Source organism: Bufo bufo, chromosome 1, assembly GCF_905171765.1.
Source record: "Bufo bufo chromosome 1, aBufBuf1.1, whole genome shotgun sequence".
NCBI lineage: Eukaryota > Metazoa > Chordata > Amphibia > Anura > Bufonidae > Bufo > Bufo bufo.
This window is the reverse complement of record NC_053389.1, coordinates 51,755,145-51,780,814: the sequence shown is the minus strand read 5'-3', so window position 1 is coordinate 51,780,814 and position 25,670 is coordinate 51,755,145. Positions and strand designations below refer to the sequence as shown.

General features: G+C 47.9%; 1 protein-coding gene across 7 annotated transcripts in view; it reads left to right on the top strand.

The window, feature by feature from the left end:
* HSPG2 (heparan sulfate proteoglycan 2) overlaps window positions 1-25,670 on the top strand; it is a 126,354-nt gene that overhangs the window by 65,912 nt on the left and 34,772 nt on the right. For 6 of the 7 annotated variants that reach the window (XM_040423715.1, XM_040423725.1, XM_040423690.1 and 3 more), the window contains 38 exons: window positions 2,483-2,602; window positions 2,704-2,835; window positions 3,113-3,257; window positions 3,334-3,482; window positions 3,597-3,743; window positions 3,869-4,026; window positions 4,554-4,733; window positions 5,396-5,592; window positions 5,733-5,880; window positions 6,387-6,514; window positions 6,598-6,684; window positions 7,100-7,158; window positions 7,399-7,466; window positions 7,570-7,710; window positions 7,810-7,992; window positions 8,198-8,377; window positions 8,575-8,693; window positions 8,776-8,887; window positions 10,231-10,344; window positions 10,423-10,544; window positions 10,629-10,715; window positions 10,821-10,870; window positions 10,947-11,041; window positions 11,121-11,261; window positions 11,398-11,589; window positions 15,686-15,778; window positions 16,000-16,080; window positions 16,168-16,398; window positions 16,535-16,648; window positions 17,575-17,702; window positions 18,224-18,310; window positions 18,571-18,629; window positions 18,710-18,877; window positions 19,372-19,482; window positions 20,330-20,430; window positions 20,598-20,778; window positions 24,622-24,681; window positions 25,473-25,595. In XM_040423715.1, the coding sequence (XP_040279649.1) occupies window positions 2,483-2,602; window positions 2,704-2,835; window positions 3,113-3,257; window positions 3,334-3,482; window positions 3,597-3,743; window positions 3,869-4,026; window positions 4,554-4,733; window positions 5,396-5,592; window positions 5,733-5,880; window positions 6,387-6,514; window positions 6,598-6,684; window positions 7,100-7,158; window positions 7,399-7,466; window positions 7,570-7,710; window positions 7,810-7,992; window positions 8,198-8,377; window positions 8,575-8,693; window positions 8,776-8,887; window positions 10,231-10,344; window positions 10,423-10,544; window positions 10,629-10,715; window positions 10,821-10,870; window positions 10,947-11,041; window positions 11,121-11,261; window positions 11,398-11,589; window positions 15,686-15,778; window positions 16,000-16,080; window positions 16,168-16,398; window positions 16,535-16,648; window positions 17,575-17,702; window positions 18,224-18,310; window positions 18,571-18,629; window positions 18,710-18,877; window positions 19,372-19,482; window positions 20,330-20,430; window positions 20,598-20,778; window positions 24,622-24,681; window positions 25,473-25,595 (4,791 nt within the window). The remainder of the gene's footprint in view (window positions 1-2,482; window positions 2,603-2,703; window positions 2,836-3,112; window positions 3,258-3,333; window positions 3,483-3,596; window positions 3,744-3,868; window positions 4,027-4,553; window positions 4,734-5,395; window positions 5,593-5,732; window positions 5,881-6,386; window positions 6,515-6,597; window positions 6,685-7,099; window positions 7,159-7,398; window positions 7,467-7,569; window positions 7,711-7,809; window positions 7,993-8,197; window positions 8,378-8,574; window positions 8,694-8,775; window positions 8,888-10,230; window positions 10,345-10,422; window positions 10,545-10,628; window positions 10,716-10,820; window positions 10,871-10,946; window positions 11,042-11,120; window positions 11,262-11,397; window positions 11,590-15,685; window positions 15,779-15,999; window positions 16,081-16,167; window positions 16,399-16,534; window positions 16,649-17,574; window positions 17,703-18,223; window positions 18,311-18,570; window positions 18,630-18,709; window positions 18,878-19,371; window positions 19,483-20,329; window positions 20,431-20,597; window positions 20,779-24,621; window positions 24,682-25,472; window positions 25,596-25,670) is intronic. The other variant, XM_040423706.1, reaches the window with a different exon arrangement.

The following is a 25,670-nucleotide window of genomic DNA, read 5'->3' as shown; positions in this document are numbered from 1 at the left end:
GATCAGGGGGTGCAGCATGAGGGATAATACTACACCCTAATACTATACACAGTGTCATCTGACTGTATGGAGACCATTCTTGATCAGGGGGTGCAGCATGAGGGATAATACTACACCCTAATACTATACACAGTGTCATCTGACTGTATAGAGACCATTCCTGATCAAGGGGTGCAGCATGAGGGATAATACTACACCCTAATACTATACACAGTGTCATCTAACTATACAGGGAGTGCAGAATTATTAGGCAAATGAGTATTTTGACCACATCATCCTCTTTATGCATGTTGTCTTACTCCAAGCTGTATAGGCTCGAAAGCCTACTACCAATTAAGCATATTAGGTGATGTGCATCTCTGTAATGAGAAGGGGTGTGGTCTAATGACATCAACACCCTATATCAGGTGTGCATAATTATTAGGCAACTTCCTTTCCTTTGGCAAAATGGGTCAAAAGAAGGACTTGACAGGCTCAGAAAAGTCAAAAATAGTGAGATATCTTGCAGAGGGATGCAGCACTCTTAAAATTGCAAAGCTTCTGAAGCGTGATCATCGAACAATCAAGCGTTTCATTCAAAATAGTCAACAGGGTCGCAAGAAGCGTGTGGAAAAACCAAGGCGCTAAATAACTGCCCATGAACTGAGAAAAGTCAAGCGTGCAGCTGCCAAGATGCCACTTGCCACCAGTTTGGCCATATTTCAGAGCTGCAACATCACTGGAGTGCCCAAAAGCACAAGGTGTGCAATACTCAGAGACATGGCCAAGGTAAGAAAGGCTGAAAGACGACCACCACTGAACAAGACACACAAGCTGAAACGTCAAGACTGGGCCAAGAAATATCTCAAGACTGATTTTTCTAAGGTTTTATGGACTGATGAAATGAGAGTGAGTCTTGATGGGCCAGATGGATGGGCCCGTGGCTGGATTGGTAAAGGGCAGAGAGCTCCAGTCCGACTCAGACGCCAGCAAGGTGGAGGTGGAGTACTGGTTTGGGCTGGTATCATCAAAGATGAGCTTGTGGGGCCTTTTCGGGTTGAGGATGGAGTCAAGCTCAACTCCCAGTCCTACTGCCAGTTTCTGGAAGACACCTTCTTCAAGCAGTGGTACAGGAAAAAGTCTGCATCCTTCAAGAAAAACATGATTTTCATGCAGGACAATGCTCCATCACAAGAGGTCCAAGTACTCCACAGCGTGGCTGGCAAGAAAGGGTATAAAAGAAGAAAATCTAATGACATGGCCTCCTTGTTCACCTGATCTGAACCCCATTGAGAACCTGTGGTCCATCATCAAATGTGAGATTTACAAGGAGGGAAAACAGTACACCTCTCTGAACAGTGTCTGGGAGGCTGTGGTTGCTGCTGCACGCAATGTTGATGGTGAACAGATCAAAACACTGACAGAATCCATGGATGGCAGGCTTTTGAGTGTCCTTGCAAAGAAAGGTGGCTATATTGGTCACTGATTTGTTTTTGTTTTGTTTTTGAATGTCAGAAATGTATATTTGTGAATGTTGAGATGTTATATTGGTTTCACTGGTAAAAATAAATAATTGAAATGGGTATATATTTGTTTTTTGTTAAGTTGCCTAATAATTATGCACAGTAATAGTCACCTGCACACACAGATATCCCCCTAAAATAGCTAAAACTAAAAACAAACTAAAAACTACTTCCAAAAATATTCAGCTTTGATATTAATGAGTTTTTTGGGTTCATTGAGAACATGGTTGTTGTTCAATAATAAAATTAATCCTCAAAAATACAACTTGCCTAAAAATTCTGCACTCCCTGTATGGAGACCATTCTTGATCAGGGAGTGCAGCATGAGGGATAATACTACACTATAATACTATACACAGTGTCATCTAACTATATGGAGACCATTCTTGATCAGGGGGTGCAGCATGAGGGATAATACTACACTATAATACTATACACAGTGTCATCTGACTGTATGGAGACCATTCCTGATCACAGGGTGCAGTATGAGGGATAATACTACACCCTAATACTATACACAGTGTCATCTGACTGTATGGAGACCATTCCTGATCAAGGGGTGCAGCATGAGGGATAATACTACACCCTAATACTATACACAGTGTCATCTAACTATATGGAGACCATTCTTGATCAGGGGGTGCAGCATGAGGGATAATACTACACCCTAATACTATACACAGTGTCATCTGACTGTATGGAGACCATTCTTGATCAGGGAGTGCAGCATGAGGGATAATACTACACTATAATACTATACACAGTGTCATCTGACTGTATGGAGACCATTCCTGATCAGGGGGTGCAGCATGAGGGATAATACTACACACAGTGCAATCTGATTGTATGGAGGCCATTCCTGATCAGAGGGTGCAGTATGAGGCTGCACCCTAATACTACACAGTGTCATCTGACTGTATGGAAACCATTCCATAAGGAAGGAGAAGCATCTTAACTTTTCTTAACCATCTTCTACCCAGGAACTCCCTCTCCCTGTGAACCCAATGAATTCAAGTGCAGGAATGGTCGCTGCGCCTTGAAACTGTGGCGGTGTGATGGCGATAACGACTGTGGAGATGGTTCTGATGAAATAAACTGCCGTGAGTACACCTATGGAGTTGTGTGAGCGTACTGGACATCGGGAATGTACCGACTATGTATGTGTACTGATGATATGTACTGTCCTATACATCTTGTGCAGCCACCAAAGGCCCAAGTGACATGTGCGCCCCAGATCAGTTTGTCTGTATACAGTCCCGGACCTGTATCCCGGCCAGTTACCAGTGTGACGAGGAAGCCGACTGCCCCGACCGCTCAGATGAGATTGGCTGCAGTAAGTTACAGTCTTGTTCTTCATCCCTTTTTAGATTGTTTTGCATCTCCTAAAAAGTTCCTTATTATCCAGTAGCCTCCTGGTCTCTTAGGAGTATGCCCTGCGGACTTTCAATGTTATGTATGTACAGCCTGGAAGCTTCCAGGGTTAAACTTCTGTTCTGTGACTATTTGTAATCATCATTTCTTTATATTTTCATGTCTGTATTCTCTGGTCATTAGTGATCAGGGTTCTTCATTGAAATTACTTGAGATTAACATGATCTCCTTGTTCTCAGGTCCTCCTCAAGTGATTACACCTCCTGAGGAGAGCATCATGGCTTCCCGGGGAGAGACAATACGCTTTACTTGTGTGGCAATTGGAATCCCGACGCCCATTATAACCTGGAGATTGAACTGGGGCCACATCCCCACTAGCAGCAGGTATGACCCCTGTTAGTATATTACCAGTTACCAATACATAGTGAGGGGGATGATAATCTGTGAATGGTTTCCTCAGAGTGTCGATGACCAGCGAGAACGGACATGGCACACTCATCATTCGAGATGTAAAGGAAGCGGATCAAGGCGCTTACACGTGTGAAGCCATTAATGCTAAGGGAATGGTGTTTGGAATTCCTGATGGTGTCCTCTCCTTAAAGTCTGAAGGTAATGTATGAGAATGGTACAAGAAGTCGGAGCTGGATGAAAGATGTCACCACCATCAGAAATAACAGCTCTGCTCAGGATGAAACCATTAGTATTTGGGCTGTTTTTTCACAGGTCCATGCTCTGAAGGATTCTTTCACGTGCACGGCAACTCCCGGTGCATTCCCTGCTTTTGCTTTGGTGTTGCCAAGGTTTGCCATCAAACCGGTCGTTACAGAAACCAGATCAGACTGCGATTTGATGTTATAGATGACTTTAAAGGTGGGTCCCAATGTTTTCCACCCTGGAAATTTTTTGCATTGAGCTGATTCTAGTGAAATGTCAGTCGTCCATATGCCTGATGCACCTTTAGTTTAGAATTTGATGCCACCTATTTATCATTTTAGGAGTGAACGTATCCTCTCACCAGGGATTTCCTCCGTTATCCTCAAATCAACTCCAGATTGACACTAGTGTAGAAGAGTTCCAACTGGTCGACCTGTCTCGGAGGTTTCTGAGTCAGGAATCCTTCTGGACGCTGCCATCACAGTTTTTGGGGAATAAGGTAAACACTGGGCTTCTTGCACGCTGTCGGTGGCTTTGGGCTGTTGTCTTCTTGCACGCTGTTGGTGACTTTGGGCTGTTGTCTTCTTGCACGCTGTTAGTGACTTTGGGCTGTTGTCTTCTTGCACGCTGTTAGTGACTTTGGGCTGTTGTCTTCTTGCACGCTGTTAGTGACTTTGGGCTGTTGTCTTCTTGCACGCTGTTAGTGACTTTGGGCTGTTGTCTTCTTACACGCTGTTAGTGACTTTGGGCTGTTGTCTTCTTGCACGCTGTTAGTGACTTTGGGCTGTTGTCTTCTTGCACGCTGTTAGTGACTTTGGGCTGTTGTCTTCTTGCACGCTGTTAGTGACATTGGGCTGTTGTCTTCTTGCATGCTGTTAGTGACTTTGGGCTGTTGTCTTCTTGCACGCTGTTAGTGACTTTGGGCTGTTGTCTTCTTGCACGCTGTTGGTGACTTTGGGCTGTTGTCTTCTTGCACGCTGTTAGTGACTTTGGTCTGGTGTCTTATGATCTTACATCTCATTCCAGGTGGACTCGTATGGAGGCTCCCTCCGTTATAAAGTTCGTTATGGCCTGACACGTGGCCTGTCAGAGCCTGTGAGGAAGCCTGATGTAGTTATAATCGGAAATGGGCAGAAACTTATCTATCGAGTCCAGTCATCTACCCAGCCAACCACTGTGAACCAGCGGGAAGTCCAATTCACAGAGGTGAGTTTCAAGACACAAATATACACCTGACCACACTCCGGACACCTCCTGTACTGTCACTGGGTGCAGCCTCCCACCTCTTTGTGATCCAGACTCTTCCTGCCTTCAGTGTCTTGGACAGGCAAGTAGCTGTCTGATAGTAACTGTTGCCAGCCATATTGGCTTTTTCTGTCACCTAGTCCTCCTTCTTGTCCATTATGGATATGTCAGGAAGAGCACCACCTTAACCCACAGTTCTAGTCTGTGAAGTTACTGGATTAAAAAAGTTAGAAGTCAAGTGACAATGGTGACTGAAGTGAGAATGGAAGTAGCTAGCTTCTTTTCTTACTTGAGTTGCAGTAGTAATCAGTCTGGCTGAAGCCTGGGACACATCTGCAGGAGATGAATGGGGTTGTCCAAGATTACTAAAACATGGCTGCTTTCTTCCATAAACAGTGCCACACCTGTCCACGGAGCATGTATTGCAGCTCTGCTTCATTGGCATGAATGGAGCTTAGCTGCAAAACCACACACTACCAGTGGACAGGCGTGGCGCCATTTCTGAATGAAAGAAGCTTTTGTTTTTTTATAATCTAGGGTGTCCTATTACCACTTCAGGTAATGTGGAGCCTAGAAGTTTTACAGTGACTTTCAATACATTGCTTGTCTTCTCCCGTCTGCAGGAACACTGGCAGCATGAGTCTGGAGCAGCAGTCACCCGTGAGGACCTCTTGATGACTCTTCAGAATCTGGAAGCCATAATGATTCAGACAGTTTATGACAACAAAATGGCCAGCGTGGGGCTGGCAGACATTGTCATGGACACAACCTCTGTGGAGTACACGCAGCTGGGGGTGGCCATGGGCGTTGAGGAGTGCAGGTCAGTGTTCGGAGCTCTGTGGGTGAAGCAAGTATTGTGGGACCTGCAATGCGATCTGCAGAGAGACCATCACTCTGTCGTTGACTAGTATATAACCTTAACCGGTGGTTGATTCTTGGTTGCTCATTTGTTCATTTCAGATGCCCCACTGGCTATTCCGGCCTCTCCTGTGAGACTTGCTCCCCACAGTTTGAACGCATCCCCGGTGGACCTTTCCTGGGTACTTGCTCTGGATGTAATTGTAACGGCCATGCCAGCTCCTGTGACTCTGAGAGCGGCTACTGCATAGTAAGTGGGCAGATAACGTGTGATTTTATCGATGACCCTGTTCTATAGCCTGCTGGATGCAGGGTCTGGTATTATAGGGTAGGTTTTGGGTCCATTCACACGTCCGTGGTGTGTTGCGGAACCGCAAATTGCGGATCCGCAACACACCCGGCCGGCACCCCCTATAGAAATGTCTATTCTTGTCCGCAGCTGCGGACAAGAATAGGACATGTTCTATCTTTTGCGGACCTGCGGACCGTAAGATCTGGGCCGCGCTCCGCAAATGCGGATGCGGACAGCACACTGTGTGCTGTCCGCATCCATTCCGTCCCCATAAAGAATGAATGGGTCCTCACCCGTTCCGCAAAATTGCTGAACGGATGCGGACCCATTTACGGACGAGTGAATGGAGCTTTTTACTGTTTTTCTACTGGATTCCCCTGTCACTCCTTCTGATACCTTGTAGACTTAGAGAAGTGCTTCTTCATAGTAGTTGATGCTTTATCCCATCCCTTCTTGTCTTTAAGAATTGCCAACACAACACTGAGGGTCCACAGTGCAATAAATGTAAGTCAGGCTTTTTCGGAGACCCCACCAGAGGTACTGCAGATGCCTGTCGGCCATGTCCCTGCCCACTTATGGACCCCCGTCGCAGGTCAGTGGCTCATTATATGGAGTGGTAGTGGTGCAGCCAGTGCATGGAGCCGTGCGGCAGGTTAACACGAGTTGTCTCTTCAGGTATTCGGACACCTGCTTTTTGGACACTGATGGACAGCCCACCTGTGATAACTGTCTGGAGGGTTATTCCGGACGGCGGTGCGAAAGGTAACATTATCCAGGGACATTTGGACTTGTGGGGCAAGGGCTGAAAATGGGAATAGACGTGAGGTTTGTGCTGACAGATCTTTCTAGTAATCCCCCTATCTGTGACCTCAGCCTGGCTTTCCCCCCATGTCTCTCATCTGGGTAAGCCATGATCAGATATGCTGGAGGTGTACCTGTTTCATCAGAGTATTCTTCTCTCCCTCCCAACAATTATTGGAGGAGTCAAGGGATATTACTCTGGATGGTCAGCTTTAATGCCTGTCTAATCTGGTGTTCAGTGATTAGTAGTACGGTCCAGGGGTTTATATAGACCCATATGCCAGTAGTGGCGTGTAGCATGGGTGGATCACAAGTAATATCTCATCTGCTATTGCATACTGGCATCCCATTGATTGTAGCCTATGTCTCCTCCTAGATGTGCGTTGGGATATGAAGGAGATCCTATGAAGCCTGGAGGACAGTGTGGGAAGACTGGTTAGTACATGGTCATCATTCTCTGGGCTTGAATTGAAGTATGATGAATATGCTATTCTTCTGAGCACAGGACGTTGCTGTGCCTGGGGATGATGGGAGTCCAGCATTCTCCCTCATTTCTTTCCCTGTAGAGAAATCATCTGGAGGAAATTAATTTTGATCATATATGATGTCATCTGTGTGTAGATTGGGGGATTTTGTATTTCTCTTTCAAGCACAGAACTTTCTTGTATGTTCTAGCTGACAACACGGGGATCTGTGATGAGAGGGGCAGCGCCGTGTCATCTCCTAATGCTTGTGTGTGCAAGGTAAGCGGCCGAACACCAAGGTCTCTTTATAATACTGATGTCTTGTTGTGTCTTGGATATTTTCCCCTTCATCAGCAGCACTCGTCACCTTTCTTTCTTCCAGCCGCATGTCTCAGGAAGGCTGTGCAATGAATGTAAAAGTGGAACTTTCTACCTCAATGAGAAAAACCCAAATGGCTGCTTGAAATGTTTCTGCATGGGAGTCACCCGGGAGTGTTCAAGCTCTTACTGGAACCGAGATCAGGTCTGTGAGATCCTAATGCATGGTGTAGAGCTCCTGGTGACCCCGTTCTTCACCTGCGACCTGTTGTGTGGCCTTGTCCTGACTTCTCGATCCTTGTAGGTCCGTTCCACCTATGACAGTCACGAGAGAATGCCGTTTTCCATCTCCAATGCAGCCAGTACCCGAACGTTCAGTGAGGGCATAAGCATCACGGGTCCTTCAGAGCTGACATTTAGCGCTTTTAACAACGTCCCCCAAGATGTATATTTCTGGGTGCTGCCAGAGCGATTCAAGGGAGACAAGGTACGTGTGAGCCCGTTCTCTAAATGAGACTTTAATGCACCAATGCAAAGGTCTCGTAGGGCTATCACCAGCCCCTGACTACAGAGCCGAAGCACCACAGGAGGTTGTTTTCACTTGTAGATAATTCATTGTGGTGACTCGCTAGGAAAGGTACGACATTAAATTTCCATGTTTAATTGTAATTTTTGGAAATGATCTGTTGCAGGTGACATCTTACGGCGGAGAACTGCGTTACACCATCACATATGAAGCCTCTTTGGGGGCCCAGACTCTGGACGCACAGACGTACGTCGTTTTGCAGGGCAACGGAATCTTTCTGGAGCATTATGCAAACATTCAGACAGCTCCCGGCTTCCCGATTACAATCACCGTTCCGTTCCGTGAGGTGAGATGTACCACCATGTGCACACACTGAATGCTTCGTAATCTTTCAAAACATTGTAGTACAGGGAGTAATCTCATAGATCTATAGGACTAGTAGGAAAGTAACTGCCCCCATATGCTTAGTAAGTGCTTGCATCGCCTTTACCAGCAATAACTCTTGTTAAAGATCCCTGTTGACACTGCAGTTATCTTTGACAGAGTTTATGGCGGCGGACCGATGGTCAGGATGCCACCCGTGAACACCTGCTGATGGCCCTTGCGGATATTGATGTTCTGATGATCCGGGCATCCTATGCTGAGAGGATGATTGAAAGCAGGTAATGACGACTGACCCAGGATCATAGACACCCAGTGTTGGTACATGCAGCTCTCTGACACTTGTGGTGCTTTTACTTTCAGAATTTCTAACATCCACATGGACATTGCGGTGCCTCACTCCACAGGACTGCAGCAAGCGGTAGAGGTGGAGCAGTGTGCTTGCCCAGTCGGCTACACGGGACCATCCTGCCAGGTACGTGGAGTTAATACATCATATATTTTCGGCCTCCAGTAATGACACCTGCATGATGCTGATGCTGATGTATCAGTAATGACCTGGCCCTCTCCTGGATCACTTCATACCTCCCAGAACGGACATTTTGTGTCTCCCACTCCCTCACCACCTCCTCGTCTCATTCCCTCTCTGTTGGTGTCCCGCAAGGCTCTGTCCTAGGACCCCTGCTCTTCTCTATCTACACTTTTGGCCTGGGACAGCTCATAGAGTCCCATGGCTTTCAGTATCACTTTTATGCTGACGACGCAAATCTACCTCTCTGGTCCAGACATCACCACCTTATTATCCAGAATCCCACAATGTCTATCTTCCAGATCCTTCTTCGCCTTTCGCTTTCTAAAACTTAACATGGATAAAACAGAATTCATAATCTTTCCCCCATCCTGCTCAACCCCCCCAACAGACCTATCTATCACGATCAATGGTTGCACACTATCCCCGGTCAACCAAGTCCGCTGCCTTGGAGTGACCTTGGATTCTGCCCTTTCCTTCCGACCGCACATCCAAGCCCTTTCCACCACCTGCCGCCTCCAACTCAAAAACATCTCCCGCATCTGCGCTTTCCTTAACTTTGAATCTGCAAAAATGCTTGTACATGCCCTCATCATCTCCCGCCTAGACTACTGCAACACTCTCCTCTGTGGCCTTCCATCTAGCACTCTCGCACCCCTCCAATCTATCCTCAACTCTGCTGCCCGACTAATCCACCTCTCACCCTGTTACTCCTCTGCCTCTCCCCTCTGCCAATCCCTTCACTGGCTCCCCATTGGCCAGCAAATTCACTTCAAAGTACTAACAAATACATACAAGGCCGTCCACAACCTGTCCCCTCCCTACATCTCTGAGCTACTTTCCTGATACATCCCCACACGCACTCTCCGATCCTCACAAGACCTCCTTCTCTCCTCTTATCACCTCTTCCCGCAATCGCCTCCAAGATTTCTCCCGTGCATCCCCCAAACTCTGGAACTCGCTACCCCAACATATCAGACTTTCACCGACAGTGGAATCCTTCAAAAGAAACCTGAAAACCCACCTCTTCAGACAAGCCTACAACCAGTGACCCTGCTGCCTCTATACCGCCACGACCAGCTTCACCCGCACCTACTGTGTCCTTCTCCCATACCATGTAGATTGTAAGCCCTCAGGGGCAGGGCCCTCTCTCCTTCAGTACCAGTCTGTAACTCGTCTTGTTTATGCTTAGTGCAATTGTCTGTATTATGTATGTTTACAGCGCTATGGAATGAATGGCGCTTTAATAATAATAAATAATAATAATAATCTGTGTTATTCCCATGCAGGACTGTGACATTGGTTATACCCGCTCCACCAGTGGTCTTTACCTGGGTACCTGTGAGCGCTGTCAATGTGGTGGCCACTCCACAGAGTGTGATGGAGAGACGGGAGAATGCCTGGTGAGTGCTTGTTAGATGCTGGCCCTGGTTGTCTCCATTGAGCAACACAAAGCTCAACTCTAAATTGATTCTTTGCAGAACTGCCAACACAATACAGAGGGAGCCAAATGTGAGCGTTGTAAGCCTGGCTTCTATGGAGACCCGAGACGTGGAAGTCCAGGAGACTGCCAGCCTTGCCCATGCCGAGGCACATCCAGCCAGTATGTTAATGGTTGCACTTTAGTCTGTAGTGGATGAGGTTTGTGCCCACCTGCCTCTTACATGAGCTTTGCTTTCCCTTTTAGATATTTTGGCACATGCTTCCTGGACACGGACGGTCAGGCCACGTGTGACTCCTGTCCTGTTGGATACATTGGGCGTCAGTGTGAGAGGTGATGCTTTTTCTTTGGCCTCCTCTTATGGGGATCTTATTACATGCTTGTGTGTTTCTGACTTCTGCCTCCATATGATGGCAATGAAATGCTGTGTTGTTTCAGATGTGCACCTGGTTACAGAGGAGACCCAGTCCGAGGACAGCCCTGCACATGTATGTTCTGTCACTGCTGCTCTGCTTGAGAACATAGTAGTCACGGGTCCTATAGTTATATATGTTGTTCTTTCAGCGACTTCTGGTCCTGGCCCTAGTACAGGCTGTCATTGTGATCTGAGGGGCAGCACTAGTAACACCTGTGACTCCCGGCGCCAGTGTCCATGTAAAGTAGGTGCCGTTCTTTATTTGAGGTCTTATGTATTGTATATCGGTAATCATGGACCTGATTGTCTCTTGCTTTCTTCAGCCCCATGTGGAGGGTCTTACATGCAGTACCTGCCGCCCAAATCACTTCTACCTCAGTGCAGACAATCCAGAAGGCTGTTTGCCATGCTTCTGTATGGGAGTCACCCAGCAATGTTCCAGCTCCAGCTACCATCGTGAACTGGTGAGTCTTTGGATGATCTGGACACTTGCTCTGGATGATTGGTGTTGTTGTATGATCTCCTATATAACATTGATTGTGGACTGTATCACTGAGCCCTTAGTGACCCCCATCTATATCTCTCTTCTCGCAATTCTAGGTCACTAGCCCGTTCCTGCCTGGAAACTTCCAGAACTTTGCCCTAGTCAACCGTCAACGCAGTGTCCGTATCACCACTGGATTCATTGTGGAGATGTCCACTCATGGGCCGCAGCTCTCCTATCGACAGTTTGACCAGCTGGGGCAGGAGTCCTTTTACTGGCAGCTTCCAGAGAGCTACCAGGGGGATAAGGTAATGACCTACGATTCTGACCGTGGAGGGAGCAGCGCTCTGGAGCTTTTCCTCTAGACTCTGCACTTCCATCTAGAGCGCAGGAAAGTGAACCTCCTGCAGAAGACCTGGCCCCAAGGCAAGCAGATGCGGTGCACTGAATATCTATTCCATTTCTATTTTCAGCATAAAATACAGAGAAATGCCTTAAATCTTAAAGGGCTTGGCCACTTTCTAGACATGTTTCCCTCTAGGTCCTATTGTGTTTTTAGGTTCTAGATATATTTGTAGTTCACACCATAATTTAACCCCACTATGCAGTAGAAGGCCCCCGAATCCATTTCTGTGCCTATATGACAGAAGATCTCCTTCATCCACCCCACCACTTTCTGTGCCGTCCCTGGTCAGATCCTCTTCTGCACGTGTGCTGAACATATTCATCTACTGTTCAGCACATGCACAGAAGAGGATCTGTCCAGGGACAGCACAGAAAGTGGGGACATGGGTTAAACATGTCACTGCTGACATCTTGTTCCCTATGGACGCAGTGGTCAATCAAGCGGCAGGTGTAAGTTATAGTATGTCACACCAAAATAGACCAAGATCTATTGGGAATATTTGTTGAAGTCGTCCAAACCCTTTTAAAGGGCTTGTCGGGCTTAGGAAACCTATTTTCAACCAGCAGGATCATCTGTAATCAGCTTATCTCTGAAGGAGCATTCTAGCAAAAAATGCGGAGAACCCCTTTCAGTGGAGGTGACCCTTGGAATATGACTACAGCGACCTGCTGTCTACAGTCAGGGTCTGGTGGTCTGGACTACTTTCCTCCCTGGCCGTGTATGTGACCTTAATAAAACATTGATCCTTATGCGTCTAAGCTCTGGAAACGACTCCAGAATCGTTTCGTAATCGGTTTCTGATCAGTTGCAAACAATTTGTAACCTATAACGTGGGCACTGATGTGAGAAACATAGAAACATAGAATGTGTCGGCAGATAAGAACCATTTGGCCCATCTAGTCTGCCCAATAGCAGACTGTGTGGACCTGACGACACCCTGCCAATGAGGGGGGATGCCCAGTTACAGAGGTTCAATGATATTGCATTCTGGACATGGCTAGGCCTATATCTTGATGAACACCCCCCTCCCCCCCAGCCGTCGCCTACTTATCCTGTATGGCATCTCGTTCTGGATGATTCTGTCGGAGGCTGATCTTATCTCTGTTTCTTTTGTATGCTCAGCAGGAGATGCTCTTTGCTCGCATGCGACGGGCCCACAAGGTATTAGACAGTGCATGCTGCTGCATGAACGTGTGCTGCTTTATTGGCTCGTGGTTGTAACACAGTGGAAATCCCTAGCATGGAGAACATTGTGTGGGTATTATACATGTATATATTCTCCAGCCACACGTTTCCTTCAATGTCTCTCCTTGTATAGAATGTGAATTGCATTGGGACCATTGCTGTTAATAAGAGGTGGAGTGGCCTTTTTGCCTTTGGCTATTTTGTTGCTGTGCTGTGGTTTTTCTCTGATGGCCCTCAAAGCTTAAAAGTTTCTCCAGGATTAGAAACAAAATGGCTGCTTTCTTCGAAAAATAGCACCCCACCTGTTCACGGGTTGGGTGTGGTATTACAGCTCAGTCCAATTCACTTCCATGGAACTGAGCTACAAGACCAGACGCAACCCATAGACAGGCGTGGTGCTGTTCTTGTAATAAGCAGCTGTGTTTTTCTAATCCTGGACAACCCCTTTAACTTCCAAGTGATTATGGCTTCTTTGACGCTGTTTTATCAGTCCAGCATGCCATATCCTATTTCCGTGTGGTCCATCAGCCGAGCATATTTGATCCTTTCTGATCCCACCCCAGCATACCTGATCCTCTAATAATTCCACCCCCAGCATACCCATCCTCCAGTGCTCCTGCCCCAGCATACCAGATGCTCCAATTATCCTGCCCCAGCATACCTCATCCTCTAATAATCCTGCCCCAGCATACCTCATCCTCTAATAATCCTGTCCCAGCATACCTCATCCTCTAATAATCCTGTCCCAGCATACCTGTCCTCCAATTATCCTGCCCCAGCATACCTGATCCTCTAATAATCCTGTCCCAGCATACCTGATCCTCTAATAATCCTGCTCCAGCATACCAGTTCTCGAATGCGCCTGCCCCAGCATACCGGCTCCTCTAATAATCCTGCCCCAAAATACTGGATCCTGTAATAATCTTGCCCCAAAATACTGGATCCTCTAATAATCCTGCCTCAGCATACTGGATCCTGTAATAATCCTGCCCCAGCATATTGCATCCTCTAATAATCCTGCCCCAGCATATCACATCCTCTAATAATCCTGCCCCAGCATACTGGATCCTGTAATAATCCTGCCCCAGCATATTGCATCCTCTAACATTCCTGCCCCAGCATACCCACCCTTCAGTGTTCCTTCTCCAGTACCCCTGATCCTCTAATTATCCCATGTCAGCATACCCGATCCTTTCCTGATCGTCGCCCCTGCTGAGCATGCCGAGTGCTTGAATGGGTTGGATCCTGTACTGGTCGTGGTCGACAGTTCATGGACTTCGGATTGATATAGATAACAAACCTGTACATCCAGCAGAATGAATCATCGCTGACAGAAGAGGAAATGCGCCGAAAAATTGCTTCCGGAGACCTGGAAGAAAACCATGACCCTCAACATCGATTCCGACGACAAGCCCAGGTAGCTGGGTTACATGGCACCGCCGTTACTTACAGTGCATGCCAACATGCCCGTTCTGTAGTCCAGTGCAGTTTACAAAATGAAACCTGCCATCCGCTCCAGCCCTCCCCTTCTGTATTGTCCTTAGTCTTGTTCACACAGTGAACATTTGATGCAAATTTAATGTTTTTTTTCTGTGCTTTATATTCTACTGCTCCACCATAACCACCCCTTTATCTGGCATGGATGGTGAGTGACGCAGGGCGGTCGTACACGTCTTCTGTACATACAGAGCTTTGACGCTAATGGAGCCGGTTCCTCATTGTATTGACTATAGAACAGTTTAGGCTCTTGTGTTTCCATGCATTAACCCTTGCATTTGTCTATGAGCTTATTACATCCCCCTTGATACTGTTGTATGTGAGGCACCGCTTATCTCTCTACATCTCGCACTCTCGTTTTTGTTTTGTCTCCGGCTTTCTCCTGTCGTTCCTTTGCATTTACTTCCTTCTCTTTCCTTTGTCTGCTGCACTTGGGAATTTGTCTGTAGATGGATAAAAAGCAGGAAGAAATGGACCGTGAGGTCTGGGCGCTTATCTCCAACTTTTCCTCTGGTCCATCACGAGACAAAACAAATGTCTCAGAGGGCGACTCAGTTCTCCCGCCATCTTCTGTAGTGGCACCTGCAGGTCCACCATCGCCTCCTTTGCGCCGCCATCATACCCAAGATAACGCACAGTCTCGGGCAAGAGCTCACACGTTTCCTCTATCTGCTGCCCCGGGCCACTCGCCCCAAAGAGCTACACATGAGGTACGACCTCCTCCTGTATGCCCATGGCCGGACTTCTCTGTGTGCTTGTGGTGGTTGTCTATTAGTACGCCGTATACTTCAGTTTCGTAACCCTCCATTTCCATACCTCAAGGCCGGAGCATCTGCGCGGTCAGCTCGTCAGGACTCTACTAATGTCCTAATCTCTCAGACGCCGGGATTAAGAGGAGCTGAAAAGGTACAAGGCCACGCCGTGTGCTGTGCTTGATGCATGAGGCGTGCAGTTAGGGGTGCAGGTCCTGTGTGTACATGGGACATGTTGGTTGGTCTGACGTTGCAATCATGAATGATCTGTTCTCTTCCTAGTACTCTCTGGTCTACAAGGGCTTCTCTCTGTTCCCCGAAGGGGTTTTCTACTGGTCCTTACCTAAGGTTTTCCTTGGGGATAAGGTAAAGACACCGACTGCCCCTTATCCCTCCGCTGGGAGATCAGACACCATACTTGTTTCCTATGGCCGTTCCTCTCATTACCCTCCTGGTGTTCTCCCCCAGCGATACATCTGGATCACAGTCGCAGGGTATTGTTTTAGCCTTTTCGATGAAAGAAACTTGCAGAATTTCTGATTAGTCCTCATATTCCTGTTCCAGGTGATGTCTTATGGTGGAACGCTCCGCTACACGCTGGCCTACACGTCTGGAATCCGGGGATCTCCGCTGCCCGATGCTGATGTTCAGATCACGGTAAAAGCCGAGCATTAGCTTTTCCTTGTTACCGCCTCAGGACTGCTGGCATGATGGAGAATGACAGAAGCCGCCCTACCTGTCCCCCAGTCATTGTGCTGTCATGGAGGCAGCTGACCCTGATCTTATGATGAGGGTCTATTTATTCGGATGGCAGTAGCCGACCGATGCCATGATTGCGTTGTTAGTACCCAACCGGTCATACCTGTATTCATTTCCAGGGCAATGACATCACCTTGGTGGCCTACCAGACAGAACTGCGCCCGCGTGAGACCAAAACCTTTGAGATTGCATTTAGAGAGGTGAGATTGTGCTTGGAAATCCCTTTCTATGCACCGTGCCGTGATCACCGTTTGGTTTAATATTTACGTAACCTCTCCTTCCCACAGAGTCAATGGAAGCGCCCAGATGGGCAGCAGGCCACGCGGGAGCACCTGATGATGGCGCTGGCAGATCTAAACGAGATTCTCATACGAGCATCTTACTCCACTGACATGATATCTGCTAGCATTACTGGTGTGAGCATGGAGACCGCTGGGCCCTCATACACCAGCCTTCCTCAGGCCCTGGAGGTAGAGGAGTGCCGCTGCCCCCCTGGCTACAGAGGATTGTCCTGCCAGGTAAGGCCGTAAGAGATAAAGCCACCTGAATCTGATCTCCTTTCAAGGGATGCGTCACAAGGGGAATGGGCTGTGTTTGCTCTTTGTGTGTTGATCCACCCTGATCTTGTGTCATCAAGTATGTCTTCTATCATAGGACTGTGCCCCCGGCTACACCCGCACTGGAGGAGGCCTATACCTTGGACACTGCGAGCCCTGTGATTGTAACGGGCACTCGGAGACTTGTCACCCAGAGACTGGTGTCTGTTCGGTAAGCATTCTCAGCTGTGACCCCAGGGGACTTTACAGTGGCTGTATTATAGGTATACTGTATATTTTATTTCCCTCCTGATATCTACAGTTTAAAGGGCATCTGTCAGCAAATTTGTACCTATGACACTGGCTGACCTGTTGCATGTGCACTTGGCATCTGAAGGCATCTGTGTTGGTCCCATGTTCATATGTGCCTGCATTGCTGAGAAAAATGAACTTTTAATATATGCAAATAAGCTTCGAGGAGCAACGGGGGCGTTGCCGTTACACCTAGAGGCTCAGCTCTCTCTCTGCAACTGCCACACCCTCTGGACTTTAATTGATAGGGGCCAAGTGTGATGAAGTTTCCACTGCCTGGCCGTGTCAAAGTGCAGGGGGTGCAACAGTTGTAGAGAGAGCTGAGCCTCCAGGTGTAACGGCAACGCCCCCGTTGCTCCTCGAAGCTTATTTGCATATATTAAAAGTTCATCTTTCTCAGCAATGCGGGCACATATGAACACGGGACCAACACAGATGCCTTTAGCGGCCAAGCGCACATGTAACAGGTCAGCCAGTGTCATAGGTACAAACCCGCTGACAGATGCCCATTAATACATGATGGGCCCCAGGGTCCATCTACTGAAATCCCATCTCTGGTGCTGCACACCGCAGAGGAAATGTAGCATTGCATGGCCACGTCAAGTCCTCCAGAGTGGGTGCCGCTTCTTTATAGTGCCACTCTGCTTTGGCTATTAGAAAAGGATACAAATGGGTGACCCTCTAGTATGAGATCCACTGGCTCTAATACAATATATTGTATGTACAGGGGTAATAGCCTCAAGAGTAGACTAGCACAAGTTTGATTTGCTGCTTTGTGTCCCTCATATATCCTGGGATGTTGTATTTTTTGTGAATTTCATCTAATGCAAAATTTCCTTGCCCTAGAACTGTTTGCACAACACTGCCGGCGAGTTCTGCGACAAATGTGCACCTGGCTTCTATGGTGATGCCACAGCGGGTACCCCAGAGGACTGCCAGCCTTGTGCATGCCCATTAAGTGACCCAGAGAACCAGTAAGTACAACTGCACTATATCCTCCTCATTACACTTGTAGTATTATGTCCTCCTCATCATAGCGGTAGTATTATATCCTCATCATCATCGTAGCTGTAGTATTATATCCTCATTGTACCTGTAGTATTATATCCTCATTGTACCTGTAGTATTATGTCATTGTAGCTGTAGTATTATATACTCATTGTGGCTGTAGTAATAAATCATCATCATTGTAGCCGTAGTATTATATACTCATCATAGCTGTAACCTCATCAGAGCTGTAGTATTATATCTTCTTCATCGTCATAGCTGTAGTATTATATTCTCCTCTTAGCTGTAGTATTATATCCTCATCATCATAGCTGTAGTATTATATCCTCCTCTTAGCTGTAGTATTATATCCTCCTCATCATAGCTGTAGTATTATATCCTCCTCTTAGCTGTAGTATTATATCCTCCTCCTCATAGCTGTAGTATTATATCCTCCTCATCATTGTAGCGGTAGTATAATATCCTATTTGTTTCATTTTCATTGCAGGTTTTCGAAGACCTGTGAGACAGATGGTGCTGGTGGCTACAGATGCACAGCCTGCCCCATAGGGTACACAGGGCAGTACTGCGAGAGGTCAGTCCTGAGTGGAAGAAGGCTTATATGTGTCCATGGATGTCCCGTGGCCCCTTCCTCACATATAATTGTAAATCAGCCCAGTCCTTGTATCATTTGTATAGAGGGCCTGAGGCAGGATCTCCTCCTGCTTCTGTCTGTCCCATAATATGGTCGTCCTCCCTTTCTGCATAGTTGAGATTGCTCTCCCCTGTACTCGGGCATATATCCGTAATAGCAGTGCCCACAGTGTAGGCTCACCTTCTGGTATTCTGTGACAGGTGTGCTCCAGGATATACTGGTAACCCCAGCGTCCGTGGACAGAAATGTGTCCCAGAGGGTAAGAACTTTACTTTCCTCCCCCAGTCTCATTGCTGTATTTCTGTCCCGGGGGTAATATCGATCTCCCTTCGATTTCAGACAGACAATTCAACTTCTTTGTCAGGATTTATCCTGAGAAGAAAACGGTTACTCCAGGTAGCGAGATAAGTCTCAGGTGCCAAGGAAGTGGTGACCCTCCTTACTACTACTTCTGGTCACGAGAAGATGGGCGACCGCTTCCTGGAAACACCCAGCTAAGGGAAAGAGGTAAGATCAAGCCAGGAATGAAGACGTGTGATATGTTCTGATATCAGTTGTGGTATGTCCTGGTATTAGCTTGGGCCAAGTCTCCTTGTGTAATATGAGATAATATCAGCTTGGGCAGTCTCCTCATGTGATATGTCCTGATATGAGCCTGGGCAGAGCCTCCTCATGTGATATGATCTGATATCATCTCGGGCAGTCTCCTCATGTGATATGTCCTGATATGAGCCTGGGCAGAGTCTTCTTTGTATGATGTGTCCTGATATCAGCTCTTGCACGGTCCGTCTGTGTGCTTACATGATCCATTCAGAGATGGACAGTAATTTTACCAGAAATGGTCAGAACTTGTTTCAGAATTTTAGTTTACCTCAGGTGTCAGAGGTGAGTGAGATCAGACCTCTTCCTCCCACACTCTATACCCATCCATGTTCCATGGCAGATATTTGTTCATGTCTGAGCCCTTCATCACGGTCATCACCTCTCCTGTTCTCTCTCAGGTGAGGTCCTGCACTTCCCTAGCCTGCAGCCATCAGATTCTGGAGTCTACATCTGCACTTGCCGCAATTACCAGTACACGAACACCAGTAGAGCAGAGATCATCATCCATGGTGAGAGTCCAGAAACCTCGGGTCATCTTGTATTGCTATTAAAGGGGTATTCCAGTATCCACAAGATAAGGAAAAACTATTAGATACGTGTGGGTCCTATCACTAAGATCCCCACGATCATCAAAATGGTAGCCCCATACCCCGTGGAGCCCCCGAAATGTACAAAGTGGCTGGTTGGAAATGCGCTCGGCTGCGCCATTCATTTCTATGGGAGTTCCAGAGTGCAGCTCTTGGCCGTCTGCGGAACGGACATAGAAATGAATGGAGCGATCGCGCACATGCCCGACCGGCCGCTATGTAGGCTCCACGGTAGATACAGGGGTTCATTCTCGTCATTGGTGGGGGTCCGAGCGGTAGTCCAGCGCAGAGCTGTAATCTCGGATATGCAATGAGTTGTAATCCAGTGTTTTCTGTATGTAACATTCCCATTGTTTGGTTCATGCTGCCATTTATTGGAACCCTTCACACTGAGCAGCGCTGAGGTTTGTACCCTTGTCCCCATTCCCTGATTTTTATTTTTTCTATTTCCTGTATAATTTATCCAAAATGTGCATACAGCCGACATGGTTTATTAGCTCCATTTCACCTGTACACTGCCTCATGTCATGGACTACATGATAGCTGAGCCCTACATTAATTTTACATCTCATTGGCGGGTGGGGTGCCATTACACCTGGCTGACGGACAGTGGGTGCCCTCCTCTCTAGCAGTCGGTCCCGATTGTCAGAGCTGGTAGCTTGTCACCTCATTACATGGCACTCTCATTGCTGCCCATGACGTTGGGTGCTCTCGGCATTGAGAGGTAAGTGTCACTTCTGGAATAACATCGTCTTGGTTTATCTCTCAGCCTCTCCCATTAGGCCCATTACAGTGACTGTGGAAGAGCAGAGGGTCCAGAGGGTCCGGCAAGGCGTAGACGTCACCTTCATATGCACAGCAAAGAGCACGGTGAGTAGAAGCTTTGGGATGGGAACGACAACCCACCACTTATTGTATGTCTGGTGTATTTCAGATCCCCATGCACAGCGGTGTATAAAGACCACAGGTGACCACGTGGTGAGATGTGTGGTCTGCTTTACCCTTCTCTTTATATGTAGCTTGTTTTCCTCCCTCAGTCCCCAGCTTACACCTTGGTGTGGACCCGTCAGAACAGTGGGAATCTGCCCGAGAGAGCGATGGACTTCAATGGCATCCTGACCATCCGTAACGTGCAGCCCGAAGACGCTGGCATTTACATCTGCACTGGATCCAATATGTTTGACATGGACGAGGGCAATGCAACGCTTTTTGTTCAAGGTTGGTGAAAGAGTCACCATTAAAATCCCTCCATCCATTGCATGGTGCTAAGGTTCCCCCGCCCTCTCTGCTTGCACACCCGGTAAGCGGCCAGTCGTCCTGTGCTGGTCCCGACAGCTTCACTTGGCTTCTAGGCTTTTGTGCACTGGCCTTGATGGCGTCTCCTATCCGGACTTCTCATGCATGCGGGAATGAAGTAATCCTCCTCTCCCTCTGTCTCCTCAATCAAACCTCGGGACTGTTCACTAACGTGATTGGACGCTTATGCTGCCTGGGCCCGTGTCACATGATTAGAGAAGGCAAATCAAATCACCGCTAGTGCAGACCTCCCTCCCCCGCGGTAACCTTTCCCCACCCCCTTTATTGCTTTATCTTGTATGTGTTGAGCTTCTTCTGCCCCCTCCCCCACCCTATAATAACATTTATTTTTCTTTTTTTTTAAATAAAATGCTGATTGTTTTTCAAAAATGTGAACCGGAAATTTAAAAGTTTTGCTCCTGAACGCTAGTAACAGGTCTCCAGCATTCACTTCACTATACAGGGACTGACAGCAGCCACCAGGCATCCTGACCAATGATAATAAGCGGTAGCTACACACTGATCGTCCGTTGCCCTTCGCCCTACGCCTCTGGCCTCTTAGAGGAATAATACCGACACCTTGTCAGCGTCATTCTTCACTTCACGTCCAGGTATGACCTCTGTAAAATGTTCAGTAACTGTGCAGATACTTTGCTTGGCACGTCTTGTACTCCAGTCACACCCCGATCTGCACTGACATCTGCTTGATTCCTAAATGGATGTGATTGGAGTAGAAGACCTTGTGACACAAGATAAGTGAGGCATCTACAGGGTTGCTGTAGTTTATGGAGGTTATACCTAAAAACTAGAAATGGGTAGGACATGTACAACACAAGGCTCCATACACCCAGAGTTCTGACCTGATGAGTGGATGTCTTCTGCGGGGTCTCTGCTGATCCATGCCCATCATCTGCCCAGTCATCAGACTCTTCTCCATTACTTGTCCTTGGGTGATATAAACAGCACTTTATGGACAGACACACACGAACAAGTTCAATGTGAGAAACTCGCAACGTGTGTCAGTGTGAGGTCCCGTTCTGACATCTCCTCCTATAATAATTCTCTGTAAGACCTGGAATCCACTGAATTACACTGGCAGCATTATGTCAGTGTAATTCAATAGATTCCAGGACTCTCAGACTCACACAGCATTATAAATTAGTACAATGCTGTGTGATCCTGTCAGAGGAGCAGAGGTCAGAACGAAACCTCTCACCGACACGCATTGAACTCGCTCGTGTGTGTCCGGCCTATGTCTTCCACATTGCGAGGACTAGATAGAGGTGATAAGCTACCTCCGGCCCAGGCACCATCTTCCCGTCCTGTTTGTTTAACTCTTTACAGCATGTGACCTCGTTTTTCCTGACTCGGTGGTGGGATACGTGTTGTACCTTCTCAGTGTGGTGTCATATTGCTGGTGCTCCACTTTGGTAATGATCTGGTCGCTCCTGGTGGTGTGTTGGAGTCAGATGTTAGAGAGCTGCTCCTCTGACTTATAATGGTGATGTTCAGTGTGTCGGTGATTAGAGGAGTAGTCTAGGGGAAGGGTGGAGCGTGGACAACACTATGACTTTAGACTGTGGAATGAGTGGAGCCATGCTGCTCCTGTAGGATACAGACCGGCTCGGGTGAAAGTCGGTGAAGACTGGAATGTCAGGATGATGGGACGGCTGTCCGGGGCCCTGGTGCTTTTTTTTTTTAGATGGATGGAGGGGTTTTGGGGGTAATGATTCTGCTCCACATGAAGTCGTCGGTGTCTGTAGATGCCTGGATCTCTCCATCAGAGACTGCGGGACACAACAAGTGGCTGCCTGTATATAAGAGACTGTGAACGTACCTACCTCTAAACTGACCTCATGATGTGAAACCGCTGCCTACCTCATACCCGCAGCTCCTGTGACGCTGATTGCAGACTGTTCTGCGGAGGGGTCGCTTTACCTACTGCAAATAATATAATGATAGATGTTTTAATGTTTTCATTGAAAATTTGAATTAAAGAGCAAATTAACAGTGTGTGTGGTAAACTGTGTATGGGCACCGGGGCTGGTATACTATGTGCGGGTGCTGCTGGGTGGTATACTGTATTCAGGTAGGTGGTGCAGCCATGGGGGTGGAGGGTGATTGCATGTTATTTGTAGCTGCGCTGTCACAGGGGTGGTATACTATTTCTGGCTTTGGGGGTGAGATACTCTATACTCAGAGTCGGATACTCTGCACTAGGGGTTGGTACACTGTGAACCGGGGTAGTATATGCTACACTGGATGGTGGCATACTCTGTGCCGGGAGGAAGTATATTCTTCACTTAGGCGTCAGTACTCTCTGCAATGGAGGTTGGTACTCTCTACACTTGATGGTGGCATACTCTGCACTGGGAGTAGGTATAGTCTGTGCTGGACTGTGATACACTCTGCATTGGGGGTGGTATACTATGCACTTGGGGGTTGTATACTTTACACTGGTGGGAGTGGTATACTCTGCATTGGGATGGTGGTGTACTCTGTGCAGGGGGGTGGTGTACAGTGCGCTGAGAGGGTGATATACTCTGAACTGGGGGTAGTATACTCTACGCTAGATGGTGGCATACTCTGCACTGGGAGTAGGTATAGTCTGTGCTGGACTGTGATACACTCTGCATTGGGGGTGGTATACTATGCACTTGGGGGTTGTATACTTTACACTGGTGGGAGTGGTATACTCTGCATTGGGATGGTGGTGTACTCTGTGCAGGGGGGTGGTGTACAGTGCGCTGAGAGGGTGATATACTCTGAACTGGGGGTAGTATACTCTACGCTAGATGGTGGCATACTCGGAACTGGGAGTAGATATACTCTGAACTGGGTTGTGATAAACTCTGTACAGTGGGGATAATATACTCTGTACTGATAGGAGTTTTATACTCTCCATTTAATGGTATACTCTGTGCTGGATGGTGGCATACTCTGCGCTGGGAGGGTGGTATACTTTTCTCTGAGGGGGTTGTATACTCAGATGGGGTGGTGGTATACTTTGCTCTGAGGGGGTGGCATACTCTGCGCTGGGGGTTGTATACTCTGAGATGGGGTGGTGGTGTACTTTGCGCTGGGGGTGGTATGCTCTGAGATGGGGTGGTGGTGTACTTTGCGCTGGGGGTGGAATACTCTGAGATGGGGTGGTGGTGTACTTTGCGCTGGGGGTGGTATACTCTGAGATGGGGTTGTGGTGTACTTTGCGCTGGGGGTGGAATACTCTGAGATGGGGTGGTGGTGTACTTTGCGCTGGGGGTGGTATACTCTGAGATGGGGTGGTGGTGTACTTTGCGCTGGGGGTGGTATACTCTGAGATGGGGTTGTGGTGTACTTTGCGCTGGGGGTGGTATACTCTGAGATGGGGTGGTGGTGTACTTTGCGCTGGGGGTGGTATACTCTGAGATGGGGGGTGTACTTTGCTCTAGGAGGGTTGTGTACGTTGCTCGGGGGGTGGTATACTCTGCGCTGGGGGGTCGTAGACACTGCTGCGGCTCACTGATTCTACAGCGTCCTAATATAAGCGCAGCGGTCAGATGCAGGGATGGGGTCCTGTGACTTTGTTGCCTGCCTCTCCTATATGATGTATAATTGATGTTGTACTGTACTGTGCTCCATCCGTGGAGTTCAGGCCTCAATAAAGCGTGTGTCCCCCCCCCCCCTTCGCTCCTTGGTCGTGTTTTTCTCTGATGAGATGCGTGCTGACCGATCCATCTCTGCAGACTCTTCCTCCCACTAAAGCTCCTTCTACCTCATCCGCAGAGGCCTCCCACACCCAGATGTTCTATGGACCCTTTGAAACCATTGAAGGACACAGACCATGTAAGTTGGCATGGAGTGGTCTTGTCCGTTGAGCATCATGGCTGCAGCATGCCAAACCTGAACTGCTTGTTCCACCATCCCATCTCCCCCCCCTCCATGTTTGCATCCGTTCCATCTCCATATAGCAGACGCGGAGTCCATACTGATGGCGTGTGCTGCCCCTCTCATGCTAATCCCTGTGCTTCTTTCTTACCATACATCACCTTGGCTTATCCATCCATGGCCACATAGGGACAGCTGGACTGCAGCAGGTTTACATGTATGTAACACGTCATACAAGGAGCTGCCTCCTTCACCTTATAGCTGCCTTACAGATTACACCCAGATATAAGCTACACAGAAGTCTAAGTCTTTCTGCTTTACTTGTACCCATTCTGAGTTATCATGTCTTCTACTCCAATTACATCCAGAGCTGCAGTTAGTTCATGCTGGTTCTGTGTAACATTCCCCTACCCTGACCGATACTGTATCATAATACCTCAGCTACTCCTCTGAGTCCTTCTGGCAGCCAGCAGATTTGTGAATGCAGCTCTGGATGTGACTGGAGACTCGACGTACAGATGAGTAAAGCAGGGGTTGTACAGTTACATGAGATGTTATCTGCAGCTACACTAGAGCATATGTGACCCAATGTCCATTGCAGTGTAGGCTGCTACGTCTACAGTTTGGACGTGGACGTTGCGGTGACTGCCGGTCCTGTGTATAGACAAGGTCTCTTCCGGGCCTGACATCCCACAGACCTCTTGCGTTTTGTGATGTGATCAGTGTAATATGTTCTCACCACCTTGTAGCTGGAGCAGGGACGCCCCCTGTGGCTGTGATTGAGCCCAGGCAGCTGAGTGTCCAGCAGGGTCAGCCGGCAGAATTTCGCTGCACAGCGACTGGAAACCCAACGCCGATCGTGGAGTGGACGGGTGAGTGACTGAAATGGGTTAATGAAGGAGAAGAGTAAATGCAGGTGACGGGGACTTCATGGTGTTTCCTGCTCC